Below are 22,044 nucleotides of genomic sequence, written 5' to 3'. Positions count from 1 at the left end.
AACTAATATGGAACACTGCTATTACTAGTCGTCTTCAACTAGGAAGAGTAATATTTAGACAAGCAAAAAATGTATTAAAAAGTGTTAATGTTCTGTAAATATATACTTTATTCTTTAACACGTAGTTCTTCATGCCTTACGTAAACAAAAGCTATGATGAATACAGCAAGCAACACCAAAATACCAACCCCTAACCCGATATACAGAATAGATTCGGAGGTTGATTCTTTTGTGTCATCTTTTAGGTTGTTTATTTCTGCAAAAGAAAGTCTAGTAAAGTCTTGTTATTCAAAAATAACAGACTCCATAAACATTATATTGTCTGCATTCATATTCTCTGTAAAATGGAACAAAATCGAAAATAAATTCTACAATTTTAAATTCAGAACTGTAACATCGATTCATTTAAAATTTATGGCTTAACATTTTGCTTCGTATAAAGGAAATCAGTTTATGAAGATAGGCTGTTCTCATTGAAAGCGACAACATATGATGACGTTACTTAACGTCATGGAACAGCAGATATCGATGCAGTTTTGTGTTGTACTAGAGGAAACTCCTGAATAAGTTCTAAAAAGGAATAAAAAAAAAGAAACGTGTCAAAATGAAGTCGTGCATGTGTATATAAATGGTACAAGCGGTATTTGAGTGAAAAAGGCTGTATCGGACGAAGAAAATCAGTAATGAAACGGTTAATCAGGTAGAATCTAAACAAAAATGCTGAAAAGTTCAACCTCAAGGAAAGACATAGGCGGTTCAGAGTTGCTTATCCTATGCAAGCAGTGTTTAGTAATAAAAGAAATCAAAACATTAACAAAGGAAATTATACAACGAGAATAAATACTAAAACATAAATGTCAAGTGATAGAAAAGGTTTTTTATGAGTAGATATTGGAAATATAATGTGTGAAACGTAGAGGGATAGTATTTTTTTTTAGAAATACTTGACACTATGTTTAGACGTTACATTGCCGTTAGAGTTTGGGCCAAAAACTTATATAATTATTACCTTCCGAATGTCATTTGTCAATTTATAAATTTTCCCCATTTTTTTATCGAATATTTTAAAAAAAATCTTAATGATACATGTAAGAACTCTGAATTATGTATAGCCTCAGGTTATTTTTGTTGCCCTAATTCTTTTGGTTATAAAATTATATATGGGGTCAATAATAAAATTATTGAGAGATATTGTCTTGAATGGTTTTTGTTCATATTTTTGAATTTCTTCATTTCATAGCATTCAAATATTTGAAATAATTTATGAACTTTAACAGATATAAAATTTGCAAAATGATGTTAAAAAATCCATGTAACTTTTAAATTGTTATTATTATTGCAAGAAATTAAAAAAAAAATGACAAAAATTAAAAATTAAGTCCGAAATATCCTCTGCATAATGTCTTCGAATAATAGAATATTAATTTTTTAAATTGATATTGAATTAAAACTTTGCTATTTAATCCATTTAGAACAATTTTTAATTTAACATACTATAGTTTATAAAATCTCCTTTCTGTTTTCCTAAACCTGATTAAACGTCATCCTAAAGGTTTACTATGAGAAATCAGCAGCATATATTTTACCAAAATGATGTCATGTCGACAAGTTCCTTGTCATCAGTGATATTTGTATAGCCTGTCGTGTGGAATTTAACTAGCAACTATTTTCAAATCAATGATCAGTTTCGTGTGTTATCGTTTACTATGCTACATGTAACACAGTTTAAAGTTCCAAATTATTTCATTTTCTGGAATTATGAGAAATATCTATATCTGTGTTATGTCAACGTATATTTCATGTATTAATTAGGCTGCAACCCCCTTTTTGCAGCCTTAACAACATGTTTTGATGTCATTGAAATCAAAACCACTAAATATAATTCTGTATCCAAGAGAAATTAGATTATATTGTAACGACACCGGATAAGCGCACTGGTGTATGACAATTAAGTTGAAATTAATTTTTGTCTCTCTCTACTTCCGAATTAAAGACGATACTGAAATAAAGACAAGTCTTGTAAAGTTAACAAATAAACGGTTTATTTTTAACACATATTTTATTTCTATAAAACAATAATTCCAAAAAAATGATAAATTCAAATAAATGCTTGAAACCTACGTATTTTGTACTTGTTCATATATTGGGACTGGTAAATTTAACCAGTAATTAAAATTACAACGGATAAAATATCTGTAAAGTGACTGTAGTAATTTCAGACTGTTAGATCACGGTAAACAGCTGAGCAGATAGCTGTAAATAAACCTACTTATTTATAACAAACCATGACCAACTCCATCTCAATATTCTAAAGTCTTAATCCCGAAATAAATGTACTTAAATTAGCAAACAAAAATAACACACCTTTCTAGAACTCACAAACAGTCGAAATCCGTGTTGTCTGCTTTATCTCGTCGTTATATACGTAGTAAAATGACATCATGAAACGCGACAAATGAAAAGCGTCGCGTAAATTACACCAACCAATGAAAAACATAACGGGATGCTCTAGTTCCCACATCAAATTCTCACACTTACGAGAAAATAATAAAAATAGAAATAACATTTATTTCCTAAGTCAACTTACTTCTAGTATCAATAAAAGTCTATACAAGAAATTACAATAAATAAACAATAAATTATAATCAAAAAATAGCGCTCGTTAAACTTCGTAAACTAATACCGAATTGCATTCTGGGAGTCGGCCATTACTAAAAGAATCGACAACATGTGGTCCTAACAATAAAGCAAAAATACGTATAAATAGTGGATTACAGGTAATTATTATAAATAATAGCTCAGTAAACAAATTATTTAACACATCTTTTATACTCGTAACAACAAAACATGCATCATAAACAAACAGCGCAAATCAAACTTTCGGGGGCGATGTCAAAAGCGAAAATTATGTACACTTACATTCTAGTATAAGTATCAACAATAAATACATCGTAGGCCTATTCTTACAATATATCAATTTCTATTGAAAAAAAGAAGTTCTATGAAAAGGGGAATTTTGAAAGAAGTTCATTGATTTTTTTTTATTTTGAAACCATGGTAATTCCTCACGTCAGAATCAATATTAGAAGTAGTGGTTTTAACAAGCTTTACAGAAAGTTATATATTTTGTTTCTACGGAGACACCTTCATCTTTATCAAACCATTAGACCTTTGAACAAAATATATCTCAAGACTATATTTTCCAACTCTCTAAAAAGTGTCGTAGCGAAGTAATTTAGAAAAAAAATCTAATAATTCTATTGAAAAAGCATATATTGGGAATCATCCTTCAGAAATATCTTACTAAACCAAAAAAAAAAATACAGATTGATCAATTTTTGCTCTTAGTCGTAAGATTTTTTATGTGAAAAGGGCTGCAGATCCTTAGAATACATTTCATACACTGATCTACTTCTGTACCAATGAAGTTATATCTAAATTTGAATTAAACGTGAAGGAGGAGTAGCAATTTGAAAATAAAATAAATCTTTATAAATTGAATGATAGGTTCTTGCTCTTGCCAAAACTACCTGATTGAATATGATTTCACATTGAGATTATTAATATCTCAAAATATGAAAGTTAGCTGAAGCTTACCTACAAATGCCTTATGAAACACCACGCAATTTAATGTGATAGATGGAAAATATTATAATTTTATTCATAAAAAATTAAATACAGATAATGCTAAAATAAAAACAATTACCAGTTAAATACATATTTCCTAAATATCCAGGGCTGCATCTCGACAAACAAGTCCCGTTTTCTGGGTGGCAGAGACCACATTCAGCACAATAACTGCTACACACCGATGTACATTTAATCCATAGTATTTGGGTAAACAGGCTAGGAACACATGATGTTTGTTTTAATATTTTGAAAAAAAAAATTCAGCCATTTGCTCAAGTTAAGATTATTATCAGAGGGTTTATGAACCTTGAAAGTTTAAAATGACTCTCCCATATTATTTTACATTTTGAATCTAGTTATAATAAGAGTGGACTATCGTTGAGTTTTATTAGTAGAATTGTGCCATTAACAGTATCCTAGCTTCATTTAATGAAAGACGAGTCTCATGTTCTTTAGTTTCTTTTTCAAATTTTTGCTCGATATATTATTAACATGCATTGCATGCATACACAGAAGAATTTCAAAACTATTTCTAGGATGGTAAAAAGATAAATAAACTTCATAAAAACTTACGTCTATCACATCTTAGGGGTTGTAAACCAACAGCTGAACAAGCTTGAATACAATCGCCATGAATATGATTACATCCGGCTGCACAATTGTGGTTGCATTGATTTAGACATTTTTTACCATAAGATCCCTCAGGGCATGCTTGAAAAAAAAAAAGAAGAGACATATGCAATGTTATACATACATAATTCACGTCCATGATATTGGATATACTCGTACGTGTATAATTGATATGCATGACACACAAAAATAAACTCTAACGAAACACCGGATTCATTTACCCTTCGATGGTTTGCTTTTCGTCTTCTACCAGACTTATATTATATATCTATATGTTAATACTACACTCGATCGATTGGTCAATTCGATATACAAATTTCAGTGCTCTGATGAAAGTCATCTTAATTGTTAATTCTATTTTGTCTCTATACTGCTGAACCTTGTCAATTTCTGTCCTGGATTAACAAGGGGCAAGTCTTAAGTCTTTAGGGCAGTCAGAATAATGCAGCGTCCGTCTACTTAACAGAATTTAAAGAATAACATTCAGCTTTTTTCTAATTCGTATTTGTTTATATGAAAGTTGTAATAAACTACTTAATTAAACACTTTCAACAAAAAACGCATTCGCATTTAAAAAATGCATATAATTAAGCAATAAATGTATTATACAGACTAGAGCATGAACCAAGCTATAATTAGCACGTAAGTAAAAACATTCTGTATGTTATGTCATGTATCATAACAGTACTCTCAATATTATGGATATAGGGGCAATGACAAAACATCCGCTAACGCTTCTGATTTAAAAGAAAACATCAAACGTACATGACGTACATGAAAATCTTAAATTCAGTTCTTCAATTGAATTTTCCAGAGTTTACATTTACATGTACATATAGAGCTATATTTAATACAATCGAGTACATATGACTATATTTCACTTATTATATCTCAAACTGCAATAAATACATAGCGATTTGGGCAAAGTGGATCACTTTATATGTTTATTCTTCACTTTTTAGATTGTTTCACTTACGGTTGTCACATCGCGACCCTGTCCATCCGTTTTTGCAGCCACCATCACACTCTCCATTACGACTACAAGTGATGTTGACACAATTCTTACTACAAGAATCAAAACATTTTTCGCCAAACTTTCCTGATTCGCAATCTAATAAGAAAATAACAGTAAAACGTGTGGATACACTTTATATCTAGATTTGCCACTAAAATAAAATAAATTAATATTAATACTTTATCTAATTGTTTCATGTATATTTAAACCATTCAGTACAATTTTAAAACAGTGTTTCACCTTGCAGAAGAGGCCCTTATAACCTGGAGCGCAGGATATACAGTGTCCATCTGTCTGTGTACAACTGTTCCCAAGGCAAGATATGCTACAGTTATGCATGCAGTTATGGGCAAAATATCCTTTTTTGCAAGTACCACAAAGACTGTTGTCTCTATTACAACTAACATTACATCTTTCACAAGAATGTTCACAGAAATCGCCATATCGGTTGTGTATACATGAAAGATAAATCCCGGTAGTAGGATTGCACAGTTTGTTTTCACAGAGATCTGAGCATGATTTAATGCAGTTTTCACCATAAGTAGTAGCTCCACAACCTGTTTGCAAAATTAAATATTTACATTCGCTGTGTTTTTCTAGTAAGCTTCCTGTGAAATTGATTTGAAAAACATTTTCGTGTATACTCACGCGTAGAAATATACACGGAGGAACGTGCGTTAACGTGACGTCACAATGAGACTGCAGCGACGTTAGTAAAATGCAACAATACAGGACAGCGAGAAATTAAATATTGAGTATATTTTAGTCGCCTCCAAATAGGTAAAATGTAAATATAAGGAACACAGACCTGCACATAGGCATATTTTTCATGAAGCGCTAACGCGCTTCATGAAATATGCCTACGTGACAAGTCTGTGTGATTCACACACCAATAATTCACACAAAACTAAAAAACATTCCTTAAATAAACCCTTCAAGCACCTTTTTCACCATAGGTAGTTGGTCTACAACCTGTTTGCAAAGTTAAATAAACCCTTCTAGCACCTAGTATAGAGGAAGGGGGAGCGTCCCCACTTTTTCCACAATCACAATGTTTACTTTTAGGTTATATTTTATTACTTAGGAATCACCATTTTGATAATTCGTTGGGGTCAATTTTTGTGGGCAAGCAAAATTGTACTTGTTCGAGGGTATGTTATGTCGTTTGTTACTCGTTTACGATAGATTCAATTAGTTAATATGTTCACAATAAAATTGTTCGTAAGGATGTAAATTTTTGGGTAAGGGTGACCCTAAAAATCCAGGAAAAATCATCCCCCATGAACAATGATGATTCCACAATAGTATGATAATATTCAAGAAAGGGCTGGTTGATATCCCCATTCTTGTCGTTAAATCAAATCATTCCTTTATGTATTAAAGTAAAATCCTATCATGTATGTTTTTCTCGAAAAAGTTGGAACCAACGTTTACCTATCGCATTATATATTTGTACATAAAATTACTTTTTTCACATTTTCCACCACTCCAGCCATCTTTACATCATTGTATGCATTCACAAGTAAAATTATTGCACACTTGCCCAGCTTCGCTGCTCAAGTGTTTACAGTTGGAATTGCATGGGATGCAATCATCCCCGTAATTTCCAACAGGACATGCTGAAAATAAAGGAGAAAATCGTTCTCTGTACATAGATTTATGAATCTGGAAATAAAAAAAACCATACGTCTGTCAAAAAGCATAATCAAAAGATATAGAGAATAAGTGTAATTGTGAAAAAAATATGTTCGCAGCTGTAATTTACATGTATGTATTCATTTTTTTAAAATTCATTTTATTTTCTGTTGTTATTACTTACATAAGTATTTACAATGTACATGTATGTATCATCAAACAAACACATAAAAAGAATTCCAATACCATTACAAAATCGGCCTCTCCAGTTATTTTTACAGGATGCACAGTCACCTGTTTCTTGATTGCATGTACCATCCCCGCAATTAGGACTGCATTTGGATGTACAGTATTCTCCAAAGTATCCGCTTTTACAGACTATTAAAAAGAATACAGTCATGTATTTGATTTCTAATATTAAAATTCAGACAGAGTTTCCGTTTTGGAGGGCTTACTTTAAAATCAGGGAGAAATAATAACCAAATTTTTTGGAAGACTTATATCACAATTATGATCGACAAATATTCTTAGAAGTGAAATAACCATAACGTCTACAACAAAAAAGATTATTAACGCCTTGCAGTGACCAATGATATGAAATATGTATTTAACTTTACATCCATTACTACTAATAAAATTGTGTTATTTTTTTATTATGTGTGGCACATATATATTTATAGTCAAAACAAATTCTAAATCAATAAAGGAGAACACTACGACCAATGAAAAGAAATTATATTATAAGTAAACTTCATCAATCATGGAATTTAGTGATCAACTTGGTTTGAAATTTTTTGCAGTTAGGACTGTATCAAAACTGATGCAATTTTACCATCTAATGCTACATTTTGTGAGTACGATTCATTCTTTCATGCAAAAAGAAAGAAAAATAACTATTGCATATTTAATGATGTATACATAGAGAAAATAGTGTAAAACGTTACTATTTGTAAATCCTTCGCAGTTTTTTGACTCAATTCTACATCCAGTTTCATAACAGTTCTTCAAATATTGTCCAGTACAAGTTTTATTTTTGCATTTCGTGCAAATAGCGGAACATGTCGGTCCAAATCTTCCCAGGACACACTCTGGAAAATAGTCTAGATACTTTATATGGTAACATTCTAAATATTTGTAAACTATTTATTACTAATTATATTTCAAAATTTATATTATTGTTGTTGCTACACTGGTGAATGAGGTCGGGATAAAATGAAATTGGAGCCACTTTTTACAACTAGTTTTTCAATATCTCGCTTTCATGATATTCTGTTAATTGAGTCAGTAAGTCTGAAAATGATTTTTTAAAGCTTAAAGTGTGTTTTTTAAGGTTCACTTTCAACATATTCAAGTGAAAATAATTAAGAAAAAATGAGGGTTAGTGCTGTTTTATAAAATAAAAGTAATTAGTTATGGAGTTGCTTACTGTCACATCGGATTCCCATCCAGCCCTCTTTGCAACCATAAATACATTCACCCGTCTTTGTATTACAACCTCCCCTACAGTTTGCACTGCAATTTTGACCACAATTGAGATCACCGATACATTCTGAAAATTGCAATTTATATGTAAATATTAAAAATAATGTGTGCTTTTTTACCATCAGAGTAACAAAAAAATTTTCTAGGTGTTGAATAAAACATGTAAAACATGCATGTTGATACAGACGATTTCCTTTTAGTTTATGTCCCTCATTTTTTTTCAAAGGTTAGTACGACAAGACCAGTATAAGCTCTGCAAACAAAGCCAAACATTTACAAATAATTGTTTAAGCTTTAGAAACAGGTTTAAACACAATTGGTGTTAAAATATATAGTTAGATGCTTGCATACTATCTTCTCACAAACAATAAAAAAGTTAATTCGTTGTAAAAATTAAAAAGCTTTAATTTAGTATGTATGTATGTATTTTAAATATTAATTTAGTATATTATGCCAGGCACACAGACATGTTTTTGACATCTAATTGATACTTGAATGCCTTCTCAGATTTTCTTTCTAAATCATTCCTCCTCTTATTTTTTTAAAAGGTTGATTTTTCAAAACTATTTGTATTTCTCAATCAAAATACAATTCTGGCCTCGCTTCTAGTGGTATTTACTTACATATATGACATACATGTAATTTGAATATTCAAGGAGAAATATTTTAATTGTCATCGAAAAAATCATGTGAACTTTAACTTACCGCTAGGACATGGATTATTGTTCATCTGAATGGGGCATCCTAAAAAATACACAAAGACAATATTATCTAAGAAAGACCTCAATTGATACATATAATCAATTCACAAAATCTAGAATTTTGTTCTTGCTGATTTGCAAAAAAAAAAAAAAATCAGATAAGCAACAAAATGTACTCAGTTTATACACACTTGCTAACACATCCTCTCACATATTCACCCTCATGCACATTCAAACACACCCCCCAACCTTCACACATTATCATACTTACACGCAGAGAGAAAAATAATTACCGAAAACTTGAATCTCTGCAATCTCAAAGTAAACACCATTATGTGAGAAATGGGTAGTTTCAACGACTACATACTGGGCAATATGTTTGCACGGGATTGTTTCAATATCTGCCGGTCTGCCCAATTCAGTATCTGTGTAACATCTATGTCTTTCAATGGTGTTGTTAGATACATCAATATAAAAATTATCGAAGCGATCCGTGTTGATTTCTACAAGAAAAAAGTAAATATAAGTCGAGTTGATGTGGAACATTATGTTCACCATATATTTTTATGCCCATGCAATCGAAGATTTCGGGGTATATATTTTTTGTCGTGTTCAGCCATCTGTCTGTTTGACCCTTAACCTTGCCTTTAACTTTTAAATTAGTTTAGCTATGAATTTTGTATTTCACATGTATAGTCCTTGTGATATAACATTTCTTTGGTTACCACCAAATTTGACATTTTTACCTTGACCTTGGAGTTTGACTCACTTTTACAAAAATTTCAAAGTTTTACTTTGGCCAAAACTTTTGAACAGTAGATACTAGGACTTTCATACTTCAAAAATGTATTCTTTGTTGCACGACAATTCCTTTGAGTTTGACCTTCTTTTAGAAAGCAAAGCTTGGCCATAACTTTTGAAGTGTTCGGACTAGGGCTTTTATACTTCACACATTTAATTCCCATGAGAAGACCTTTCATTTGTATTAAAAACTTTGACCCGTTGACCTTGGAGTTTGACCTATTTTTTTTACAACTTTAACCTTGGCCATAACATTTTAACGGTTAGGGCTAGACCTTTCATACTTCACATTAGTAATCCTTGTGACATTAGACCTTTCCCAAGAAACCAACAACTTTGACTCTTTGACCTAGGAGATTTAACTACCTTTCAAAAACATATCCTTGGCCATAACTTTGGAACAGGTAGTTCTAGGCCTAGCATAGGGCTTTCATATTTCACAATTGTATTTCTTGTGATAAGACCCTGCTTTGGGTACCAATATATTGAATTTGCATTTAAGAAAAGTTAAACTTTCCTATGTTGATATCAGTGTTTTACAAACATCTTTTTTTTTTTATCGTGATCTTTCTCTGTTTTGCCACAATTTTTATAACAAATAAGAATGTATGTACATAGGAATCACTTTGTCTAGAGTTAAAACCTGTCTGACGGTCTGCGTATCCGTCTACTTGTACGTTTTGAAATATTATTCTACTATTTCGCACTAAACTGAATTCAGATACATGTAAAATGGTGTATCACACAAAAGTGAAACAATTTGCTTAGTGTGGATGATTTCTATTTTGGAGTTCAGTAACTTTTATAACCAGTCAAAGATCCTGGTTACTCGTGATCCCCTCGTCAAGGTGGTAAATATGCACAATCAAGTTTTGATATGGTATGCATGCGCAATCAACCCCACCTTTTACTCCATCAACCCTTGAGCAAACGAAACCCCGTCCCCTTTAATAGAAGAAATTTCTAACATCCTAATGGTTATTTGAAGAAAAATATAAATAAGAAGGCAGAAAAGGTCCTTTTTTCATATTATAACGCATTTTTTATGCCGCTGTTATTGAAGATTCTTGTTTTTTTATCTGGTTGTCAACAAAAAAACACCTATTCCATATCTTTTAGGTGGATGGGGCTATGACTTTTAATATCAATTCTCTGTAATTATCAAACAATATCAATAATGCTTGGCCACGCTACATTTTCAATTTCTATGAAACTTTTTGTGTGTACTCACATTGTCACATCATTAATGGTTTTATATTTTTTTATTTCAAAAAATGTCTCGTTGCCATGGTAACGGCACCTAATGTTTCCCCTGTAAATTCTTCCTAAAATTTGATCAAAAAACGTGATTTTGTAGGTTTTACTGAATAAAAATGGGCTTAAAAGAAACAAGAGAATGGGAAAATCTACTTTTGTTTCAAAACTACCATTATTCCTCTCTAGTATAACAACATAATTTTTTAAAAACTGTAATTCTACATAATGGCTTAACAACGCTTAGCTTTGGGGATTTTGGCATTTTGCCAAAATGAGAAAATTACCATTTTAGACCCTTTTTCAAAGCGATTTTTTAATACTTTGCACACTGACTTGAAATTCAGGAAACCGTGCATTGTATAGATGGTACATAAGTTAGTTTAAACACATTAAAATATTTATGAGACTCTTAAACATTTTTTTTAAAAAGCTGATGAAAAATTACCCAAAATCTGCAAAATTTCCGTATTTTAAGGAACATATAAGCATTTCATTAAGTTCATATAGAAAAGAAATGTTCCTTTCTACCTGTTTTGATGTCATTTACAGTAAAATAAGTCCATATCAAGAAGAAGTGTCATGTAAAAATATTTACATCCCATTTCCAAGAGCATTAATACATGTAAAAATGTTCTTAGATAGGAGAACTGTGAACACCTGCACAAAATCCCCCCCCCCCTTTTCCGTAAAATTGACAATTTTGAAGTACATGTAGAGTAACCAGGGCATGTTTCAAGTTTCCTGAAACTATCACCTTAGATTGAAACTAATATGAAATAAAATTTTCCCTATCCATTTTCTATTACTATGGAAACAGGAATGCAAGATTTGTTACCATGGAGACAGGAATACCAGATTTTTAACCAAAATGGCTGCGTTTAACGTAACAATATTCCAAAAACTACACTTATTTACTCTTTTATAAAACCTGTGTAATGAGTTCAATGAGAATGTGAACTAAATTTTTTGGCATCTTAAATTTGCATCTTTATGATGTTGCAAAAATATAATGCATTTTATAATGCTATGTCAAATAATTGCAAAACCTTGTGGCTTTTACTTTTTCAAGATTTGGTCAAACTTGAAAAATTCTGAAATGAAACTAAAACAAGCTGGACATTCATAATATTTTACTCATTTCAACTTGTTACTTTGTAAATTATTTATTAAATTCATGGGCAACTGCAAACCACAGATACCTTGAATAAAGTCCAAAATTTACCCCCCCCCTTCTGATTTTTTCTTTTAAAACTTATGAAACACGGCTTTAAACTTGAGAAAAATTACATTGGTTTAAAAAAAATCACATCCTCTTAGGTAAGTTATCTTGGATTTAATCATAAATATCCAACAATAGAAAACTTTAAACATAGTGTTTTGCATATAATTAATAATTAGGTTTGCAATGGATCTTTTGTATTCTGTAAAGTCAGTTGAAACAACGCCCCCCCCCCCCCCCCCCCCCCCATGAGACACTGTCCCCCACAAGTATCATTTAAAGGAAGTTCTTCCTTTCATTTTACTAGGTTCCTGCCAACATCTCTTTACACCAACTATATCAATCTCATTTCTCTTTTTTTTTTTTACCATGTAAATATAAATTCTGAAAACGAGAACTTTTCACTTTTTTTATTTTTTATATTTGCAACATTTAGAGTACATGTATTCTCAACTACGGTACATATCATTAGATTCACGTGACAAATTCTGTGTTTCTGGTGCTCTGAAAATCTTGTCTCTGATTTTTCAATTTTAGATTTTTGTTGGTTAGGCATGTACCAGTAATGGCCTACATTGACATACGCAAGTAACACTGATAATTAGTTAATGAGAATTATGCTGAGTAGAGTTTTTTTGGCAAGGTACAGGATAAAGCTTGATAAGTTCTAAAACATATTGTTATACAGCATAAGATTTGAGGATGCCATCACATAATATGATAAACATGTTCCTATTATATTTGAACTTTGACAACTCAAACACTGATATCTTGAAGACAGTGGGTACAAGTATGTTGAAGTAGGTTGGAATTCAGCTTTCACTTGCCTGGTTTCAAACCTTAAATATGGCATCCCTTCTCAACCTGCAATGGTAAATAATTCCTGCACTTTCCAATATACACTGATTTCAAGCTAATTAAATGTGTATGTAATCCTTTAGAAAGTTGTTTTCTTTATTCTAGTATAATAATTCTTCTGTTACTGGACAGGTATTAAATTTTGTTTAAAAAAAAAAGAAATAAGCAAGGTTTAAATTTAGATATAAAACTGAAATATTTTTTGAAAATTTAAGGACAGATGATACAAACAAACTTTTGTCAAGGAATTTGAAAATAACAAATGGGGTCATGTTTAAATCAGTAAAATTAATAACTTTCTTCAAATACTTGTTAATTTTTAATTCATATTTGCATAAAAATGGAATCTGAAGTGAAAAATATTTGTATAGATTAATAAGGATAGTTTCAAGAGGGCAGACTTTTGAATATCACAGAAGGTTTACAATTTCTTTATTAATAGCATCATTAATTTGCAATTAAATTATACCAAAAAATATATACCAATCCAGGCATCCATTTTTTGTTTGTATCATCTGTCCTTAATATACTTTCATATTTTAAGAATGGTTACATTGAAAAGAACAAAATCTAGGCTGTCCACTTTCTTGCAGAATGCAATTGAACTTCAGTCATGGCCTATTTGGTCCGGTTTTGGTTTACTGGTCTTACTTTTTCTTTATTCATCTTATATGGTAAATCCTTTGATGAAAAAATGATGAAAATAATTATTTTCCTAGGAACATGATCAAAAGGAAAATCATTTCATTCATAAACAGACATGTTCATGTGTGTGATCATCTTACCAGTAGTGAATATTTGCCTGAGTATCAAATAATTTGTTTAGAATATTATAAAACATGGTCAGTGTGTATAAAACAAATATCATTATAAATCAGAGGTGAATATTCTACATGTACATGTATATAGTTTTATTATACCCTCCGCTTGAAAAGTGGTAGGGTATACTGTAATCGGTATGTCCGTCTAGCTGTGCGTCCATCTGTCTGTACGTCTGTCTGTCTATTACGCTTTAGGGTACCCATCTCTTATTATCCGCAACTCTTCTTATACCACTGCAATGAGTGAAATTTAATGAACCTTTCACAAAATATTTATTACGTATTGCCATTGTGCACCTCCTATTTGACTTTTTGATTCAACACATATTTTGGGCTTCCTGGCCACAGTAAAACATGGATTTGTCATCAGTTAATACCATATGGGAGGCAGGGGGTATCATTTAGTGAGCTCATTGCTCACAGTACCTCTAGTTAAATTTTGTTTTAACACTAATACATATGTACAAGTGTACATATTATTTTTTACTGTTTGCTATTTGAAAAGATTATTATTATTCACACAAAACGGAACTATATATTATACAGTACCGGTACTTCACAGACGAATGAAAGAGTCTATATAAACAAAAATAACTCAATATTCCCAGTGCATTCTTAACCTAGATCTATTTTGTCAATACATATAGTACAGTTTTGGATATATATAATAAATTTAAAGTTTAAAAGACAGAAGCTATTAAATAAAACAATGACATCAAAACAAACATGTTGTTTTCCTATTTTCTGCTTATGAACATCACATGTAGTGTTGTCAAATCGGTTGAAAATCAGAATCGATTAATCGGTAGCATCAGTTGACCCTAACCAACTGATCATCGGCCAATAATCGAATCGGTAACCCTTTGCATAAAATAAGCATTAGATTTTAAATAAAATTTAGAATTCTATTTTTAAATAATGTAAGTAAAGGTGCATTGTACAGATCGAAATTCTAAAAACAGTATATATGCAGTTTGACTAACAATATCAGTAGTACAGATTTTTGCATGATTAGGAATTACTTGGCTTGGGAAAAATAAGCATTGACAGATCAGATTTAATTTACATGATCATCTAAAATATATATATGGAATTAATTTTTTAAACTGTTATAAGACATTTATATTGCAAATCATTGTGATTCTGTATGAAATGACAGGTGAGTTAATTCCCCAAGATACTGAAAGCTAATATATTTCATTTATACAAGTAGTTTAGTTTCTTCAGTTTAGAAATATAATTATCATTATCTTATGATTTATTTTAAACAGATTTTAAGTACATGTATTTTAAATAGTAACTTGGAAGATATATATTTTGATAACAAGAGCCTTTTCTTGAAATAAAAGTGAGAAAACTAAAAACAAGAGGCCCATGGGCCACATCGCTCACCTGAGAAGCTTTGACAATTCTGTACTTTACTAGATTTACCCCTTGTAATACATATTGTGACCCCACCCTACCCCACTAATCATAATTTAGACAATTTGAAATCTACACAGATTTTTCCTATATATTTCTATGTAAAACTTTGATTCCCCATTGTGGCCCCGCCCAATCCCCGGGGGTCTTGATTTGAACAATTTAGAATCTACACTACCCCAGGATGTTTCCACATAAGTTTCAGCTTTTCAGGCACAGTGGTTCTTGAGAAGAAGATTTTCAAAGATTTTTCCTATATATTTCTATGAAAAACTTTGATTCCCCATTGTGGCCCTGCCCAATCCTCGGGGGTTATGATTTGAACAATTTAGAATCTACACTACCCCAGGATGCTTCCACATAAGTTTCAGCTTTTCTGACACAGTGGTTCTTGAGAAGAAGATTTTCAAAGATTTTTCCTATATACAGTACCCGCATCGTTATTCTTTACAGGATACACGATACGATAGGATACACGCACGATACGATAGGATACACGCACGATACGATAGGATACACGCACGATAGGACAGGATACACGCACGATATGATAAACGCAAAACACGATAAACGCAAAACACGATACACGCAAAACATGATAAACGCAAAACACGATAGACCTGATAAACGATCTTCACGATAGGATAAACGCAAAACCTGATAGGATTGTTTCAAAATGCGGAACGTGTTCTGACAAAACGAAAAGATTATTTTGTTTATTTGCTGCAATATTTTAATTTAAATACTTGCAGAGCTTCAAATCTAAATTATTAAGTACATTTCATTATTATAATAAACTAACTTGAGATCTCTGTGGTAATTTTACAAAATTTGTTTATTTATATAAAAATTTTTACAATGATTAAATGAGACTGTAATTTTTTTTTTATTTCTTCTCAATTGTGTGAATTTACGATTTAGTGTTAATGTCGAAATTCTCATCTTAAGGTTGAAATATGAATCGTTTTATTATAGATATTTAAGCATACATTTACATGTAATTGTTGCACAAAAAATGCACAAAAATCCCTAACATTATTATGTACCGTTTCTCACGGGTACTATTATAAATTTTTGAAACTCTATAAATAGACTTATTATTTTTGAAAAAATATACATTTGGATTTTCTATCTAATAAGATTATCTACAAGTACCAATTTATTTCACGGAAGAAATTTACACAATAAATTAAATATTTGTATTTAATGTCTAAAGATTACAATCTGCGATGTATCCAAAAGTCGCAATTAAATATTAAGATCTTAAAAAAAAATACAAGTAGAAAACCGGCCGAAAGAAAGGTTCAAAGAAACAGCTTTAATGAATTAATAAATTTAACAGATAGATCTTTCAAGAACTTATTAGTTCAAGAAAATTAATTTCCTGAATAGAAATCTAGATAATTGTTAATATAATGGCGCTCTGCATTAATACATTTAAACTATGTCAACAGAATATGAATCTCCTACAGCTGCACTTGTACATGTACGTTTACGCTTAGCTCTCACTTATATATCAGATACTGAAAACTTCCTATTAATTAACGAGTATTGAATGGTTAAATACACAAAACACAAAAATTAATCAACAAATATTAAAAGAGTGAAATGCGACTTTTCCGACTAAATAATTATGTCATTGCTATTTAGCTTTGTGTGTACTGTTTCTAATAATAACAAAAGATAGGTTTAAGTCGGCAAATGAATTATTAAACCCTGAAAATCATTTTAGACCCGGTAATCTAATATGAGGCATATTCGAAGGGTGGGATGTTGAAAGTCCGTAACCAATTTAAAATTAGAAACAAGATCTAACCAAATAGCCAAATATAATATTGAACTCTTAAATAAAGTTATATACGTACATGTATGGAATTAAATCGATCAATACTATAAACTGATTCGGTGTATTTACTTGTCTTGCATGGTCACGGCGGAATCAGACGACCTCTTTTGTTTTATTATTATAGTAAGATACCGTAAAAAAAAAATCATGCGAGCTAATTTTCATAGTTTAGAATGTTAGAACTACATGTATTTCATCCGTTTCTACGATCAATGAAATTGTTTCCCAGAATTAATTTGACCCCGTTACATAGAAAACCCGATGATCCGAAAGTCCATGTACCACAAGTACAGTTTTTTTTTTAAGTTTATTAAAAGACGTATTTACATAAGCATAATGGAACGATTGTACAAAATGAAATAAATCAGCGGATTGAGTTTAGGGATTTCATTTCATTAAATTGATTTATTTGAATAATTGCTTTAAAATTTAAGCAATGAGATGATTTTTTTAATCCATAAATCGTACAATTATTTAATATATTTTAAATTATATCTTTGATAAGTTTGTTCACACAAGTTAGGAACACAATCCCGAGAATAAATAGATGCGTTTCATTAGAACCAGGTAGTATTCGAGGTTACTAATTGACCCCAGGTGAGAAATCAGTAAAGGTTTGTTGACGATGATCACACACACGGGCCGAGGTGTCAGTTAGGGGAGAAGGGGGACCGCTCAGGAAGGCAGTGTGCTGATTAGAGAGCTACACATACGTGTCAGTTTTCTGGTATGGAAAGGTCTTCGATTTGACACCCCGATGGATTATATTTTCAGTTTATTTTCACGCCGAAAAAGGTAAGTTGTTAAAAAACATAATGTTTTTCCTTGTATACATTAATTTAAAATTTGAACGTATACGGCCAAAATTGGTGTTAAAGTCATCTGGATTAATGTCTAATGTTTTATTATTTTTGTAACATGATGACTTTAAATGATTTTGTATACATGCAGCTTAAAGGCGTAAACATATTACTTATATTATCAGACGATAAATAAGGGGAAAAAAGAATATTGCATGAAAAAAGATACATATCAATATCCTGCTTATTATTCATTTATTTGCTTTTTGGATACGCATACACCGTAGCTTACCAAAAATCTTTCTCCAGTAACTCTTATTCATTTAAGAAAACCATATTAAAAATATTTAATTTTGAATAATTAATTCATACAATTCGATAAATTATTTTAAAAAAAAGACCGGTGATCTATTATAATTTCAATTCCGAAAAATACAGTTACTGTTTAATTTTTGACAATCACTCTCTACTTCACCAAGATATAATTATTTTATTTATTTAATCATTAATTTATTAATCAATTTATTTATTCATGAAATACGCTATTTATTTATTATTTTCCTTCTATGCTTTAATATTTCTTTTAAGGATGAAAAAGAAAGGGATAAAACTTTCTTTTCTCCTTTTTGGTTGAAGTAATCTTATTTTAGTTAACAAAACGAAAAAGAAACTCGGAATAGCTCAGTAGTTTCTTTCTATAGTAAAGATAAAAAGCGAGGGTTTCCGAATGTACACGATAAACGCAAAACACGATACACGATAGAACCTGATAAACGATCTACACGATAAACGGAAAACACGATACACGCAAAACACGCAAAACCTGATAAACGGAAAACACGATACGATAGGATACGATAGGATACACGCAAGATACGATAGGATACACGCACGATACGATAGGATACACGCACGATAGGACACGATAGAATTGTAAAGAATAACGATGCGGGTAATGTATTTCTATGTAAAACTTTGATTCCCCATTGTGGCCCCGCCCAATCCCCGGGGGTTATGATTTGAACAATTTAGAATCTACACTACCCCAGGATGCTTCCATATAAGTTTCAGCTTTTCTGGCACAGTGGTTCTTGAGAAGAAGATTTTGAAAGATGTTTCCTATATATTTCTATGTAAAAATTTGATTCCCCATTGTGGCCCCACCCAACCCCTGGGGGTCATGATTTGTATAATTTAGAATCTACACTACCCCAGGATGCTTCCACATAAGTTTCAGCTTTTCTGGCACAGTGGTTCTTGAGAAGAAGATTTTCAAAGATTTTTCCTAAATATTTCTATGTAAAACTTTGATTCCCCATTGTGGCCCTGTCCAATCCCCGGGGGTCATGATTTAAACAATTTAGAATCTACACTACCCCAGGATGTTTCCACATAAGTCTCAGCTTTTCAGGCACAGTGGTTCTTGAGAAGAAGATTTTCAAAGTTTTTTCCTATATATATCTATGAAAAACTCTGATTCCCCATTGTGGCCCCGCCCAATCCCCGGGGGTTATTGTTTGAACAATTTAGAATCTACACTACCCCAAGATGCTTCCACATAAGTTTCAGCTTTTCTGACACAGTGGTTCTTGAGAAGAAGATTTTCAAAGATTTTTCCTATATATTTCTATGTAAAACTTTGATTCCCCATTGTGGCCCCGCCCAATCCCCGGGGGTCATGATTTGAACAATTTAGAATCTACACTACCCCAGGATGCTTCCACATAAGTTTCAGCTTTTCTGACACAGTGGTTCTTGAGAAGAAGATTTTCAAAGATTTTTCCTATATATTTCTATGTAAAACTTTGATTCCCCATTGTGGCCCCGCCCAATCCCCGGGGGTCACGATTTGAACAATTTAGAATCTACACTACCCCAGGATGCTTCCATATAAGTTTCAGCTTTTCTGGCCCAGTGGTTCTTGAGAAGAAGATTTTTTAATGACCCCACCCTATTTTTGTCTTTTCTTGATTATCTCCCCTTGCGAGGGGATATGTCCCTTCATTTTAACAATTTAAATTCCCCTTCACCCAAGGATGCTTTGTACAAAGTTTGGTCAAAATTTGCCCAGTGGTTCTTGAGAAGAAGTCAAAAATGTGAAAAGTTTACGGACGGACGGACAGACAGACGGACAGATGGACGGACGGACGGACGGACGGACGACGGACACAATGTGATCAGAAAAGCTCACTTGAGCCTTCGGCTCAGGTGAGCTAAAAAAAGATAGGTGCTAAATATACCGATTAATCGATTTTTAAAATCTCCAATCGATTGTCTAAAATCGACAGCCTTTCCGACCGATCATCGATTATAAATCGATCATCGTGACAACACTAATCACATGACATTATTTTGCTGATATATAGAATACTATTTAAAAAACTTAGCTACTTTATGCTTGTGCATAAAAGCCATAAACGTTTATAAACGTTTTCTTTCAACTTTATACAATCTCTATATAGACATTTATATTTCGGGGGGGGGGGGGGGGGGGGGAGTTCAGCTGTATCAGCAAGTGATGTTTATATGCTTCAAATTCATTTTCATTAATAAAAATAATTAATTCATTGGTCAGAAAGTCAAACTGTCAAAAGGTATAGTACGCTTGATTTGATAAGGACCACTGACCACTACCGCCGTACCGGTAAAACAACTGTGTATTGTGAGGCAAATAAAATTAAGAAAATATGCATTTGTTAATCTTGATCTTTTTGTAATGCTCAGTATATACATAAATTTACCTTCTGTCTTCATTGTTTAAGATGTCTAGCCTTCTTTTCTTCTTCCAGACTGTAAAACTTTGATCAAATTGATGAGATCCTTCGCCAGAAAAAGTTCATTGCTGTTTACTAAATACACATTGTACCTCCAAACGTTAGAGAGTAGTTCAAGGGAAGTAATTAGGAAGCAAAAAATGCTTCAAAATGTAGAAAAAAGTAATCTTTACCTTTGAATTCCTTTAACATCTTTGAGTGTCCCACCAATATTTTACATATTTTGATATAATCAAATATCAGCCTTTCATAATTAATTAAGGTCTTCCGTTTCCAACGGAAGACCTTCTACTGATTCTGAAGATTAAGATTATTAGGGTCTTCCGTCTTCAGCGGAAGACCCTTCTATTATTCTTCGGTTTCTTTTTTACCTTTATTAGGGTCTTCCGTCTTCAGCGGAAGACCCTTCTATTATTCTTCGGTTTCTTTTTCACTTTTATTATTATTAGGGTCTTCCGTCTTCAGCGGAAGACCCTTCTATTATTCTTCGGTTTCTTTTTTACCTTTATTAGGGTCTTCCGTCTCCAACGGAAGACCCTTCTATTATTCTATTGTTTCTTTTTCACTTTTATTATTATTATTATTATTCTTTTTTTTTCTTTACAATTTTTGTGCAGAAGATTTCTCGGAGATGGCTCGACCGATTTTCTTGAAAATTTCGGAGAAGATGTATCTTTATCTAAACCTTATACGTTTTTTTCATTTTTTTGAAATTCACTTCCGGTCGTGAGTTATCGCCCTTTGATCGAAATTTTGATGACCTTCATGTCTGTGATGGAACTCAAAAACGGCTAAAGCTAGAAAGCTGATTTTTTCAGGGATGATAGAGGACATGTTGCTATATTGCAACATGGTCAGGAAATTTTCCGGAAGTGCCTAGTATGGAAGCTCGGTAGGGGTCAAAATTTAGGACACGAATCACGACTGATTTTTTGAGACATTTTGCATCATATCTTTTAAAGTATCATTATTTTGTCAAAACATAATGAACATAATTTGTGCAAAATGACACGATCTTTAATATGATATCAAGAAAAAAGTGCTGACTCATCACAATAAGGGCCAATAGGGGCCAAAAGTCTTTTTTCGATAACTCTTGATCGGTCAATATTTTGTTAGACATTACAGAAGCAAAAATGTTTATCTCAACAAT

General features: G+C 31.8%; 1 protein-coding gene and 2 long non-coding RNA genes across 3 annotated transcripts; all 3 read right to left on the bottom strand.

Moving 5' to 3' along the window:
- Positions 1–161: 161 nt before the first annotated feature.
- Positions 162–5,363, bottom strand: LOC134234029 (uncharacterized). Its single transcript, XR_009985106.1, has 4 exons — positions 5,237–5,363; positions 4,204–4,341; positions 3,707–3,846; positions 162–256 (listed from the first exon to the last, which is right to left on the bottom strand). It is a non-coding gene; the product is annotated as an uncharacterized LOC134234029 (long non-coding RNA).
- A 1,569-nt stretch (positions 5,364–6,932) lies between these two features.
- On the bottom strand, positions 6,933–9,639 carry LOC134234027 (scavenger receptor class F member 1-like). Its single transcript, XM_062716083.1, has 6 exons — positions 9,387–9,639; positions 9,098–9,136; positions 8,337–8,459; positions 7,855–7,998; positions 7,157–7,288; positions 6,933–6,940 (listed from the first exon to the last, which is right to left on the bottom strand). The coding sequence occupies exons 1-6, from the start codon at positions 9,637–9,639 to the stop codon at positions 6,933–6,935; spliced, it is 699 nt and encodes a 232-aa protein (XP_062572067.1).
- Positions 9,640–12,817: 3,178 nt separating this feature from the next.
- LOC134234028 (uncharacterized) lies at positions 12,818–21,091 on the bottom strand. The gene is made up of 4 exons (XR_009985105.1): positions 20,859–21,091; positions 13,782–13,909; positions 12,931–13,234; positions 12,818–12,872 (listed from the first exon to the last, which is right to left on the bottom strand). It is a non-coding gene; the product is annotated as an uncharacterized LOC134234028 (long non-coding RNA).
- Between the last annotated feature and the right edge of the window lie 953 nt (positions 21,092–22,044).

This window comes from Saccostrea cucullata, unplaced genomic scaffold, assembly GCF_032062105.1.
Source record: "Saccostrea cucullata isolate Sc308-1 unplaced genomic scaffold, CSIRO_AGI_Scuc_v1 ctg3820, whole genome shotgun sequence".
NCBI lineage: Eukaryota > Metazoa > Mollusca > Bivalvia > Ostreida > Ostreidae > Saccostrea > Saccostrea cuccullata.
Note: the sequence above shows the minus strand (reverse complement) of the source record. Positions and strands in the feature narration are given on the sequence as shown.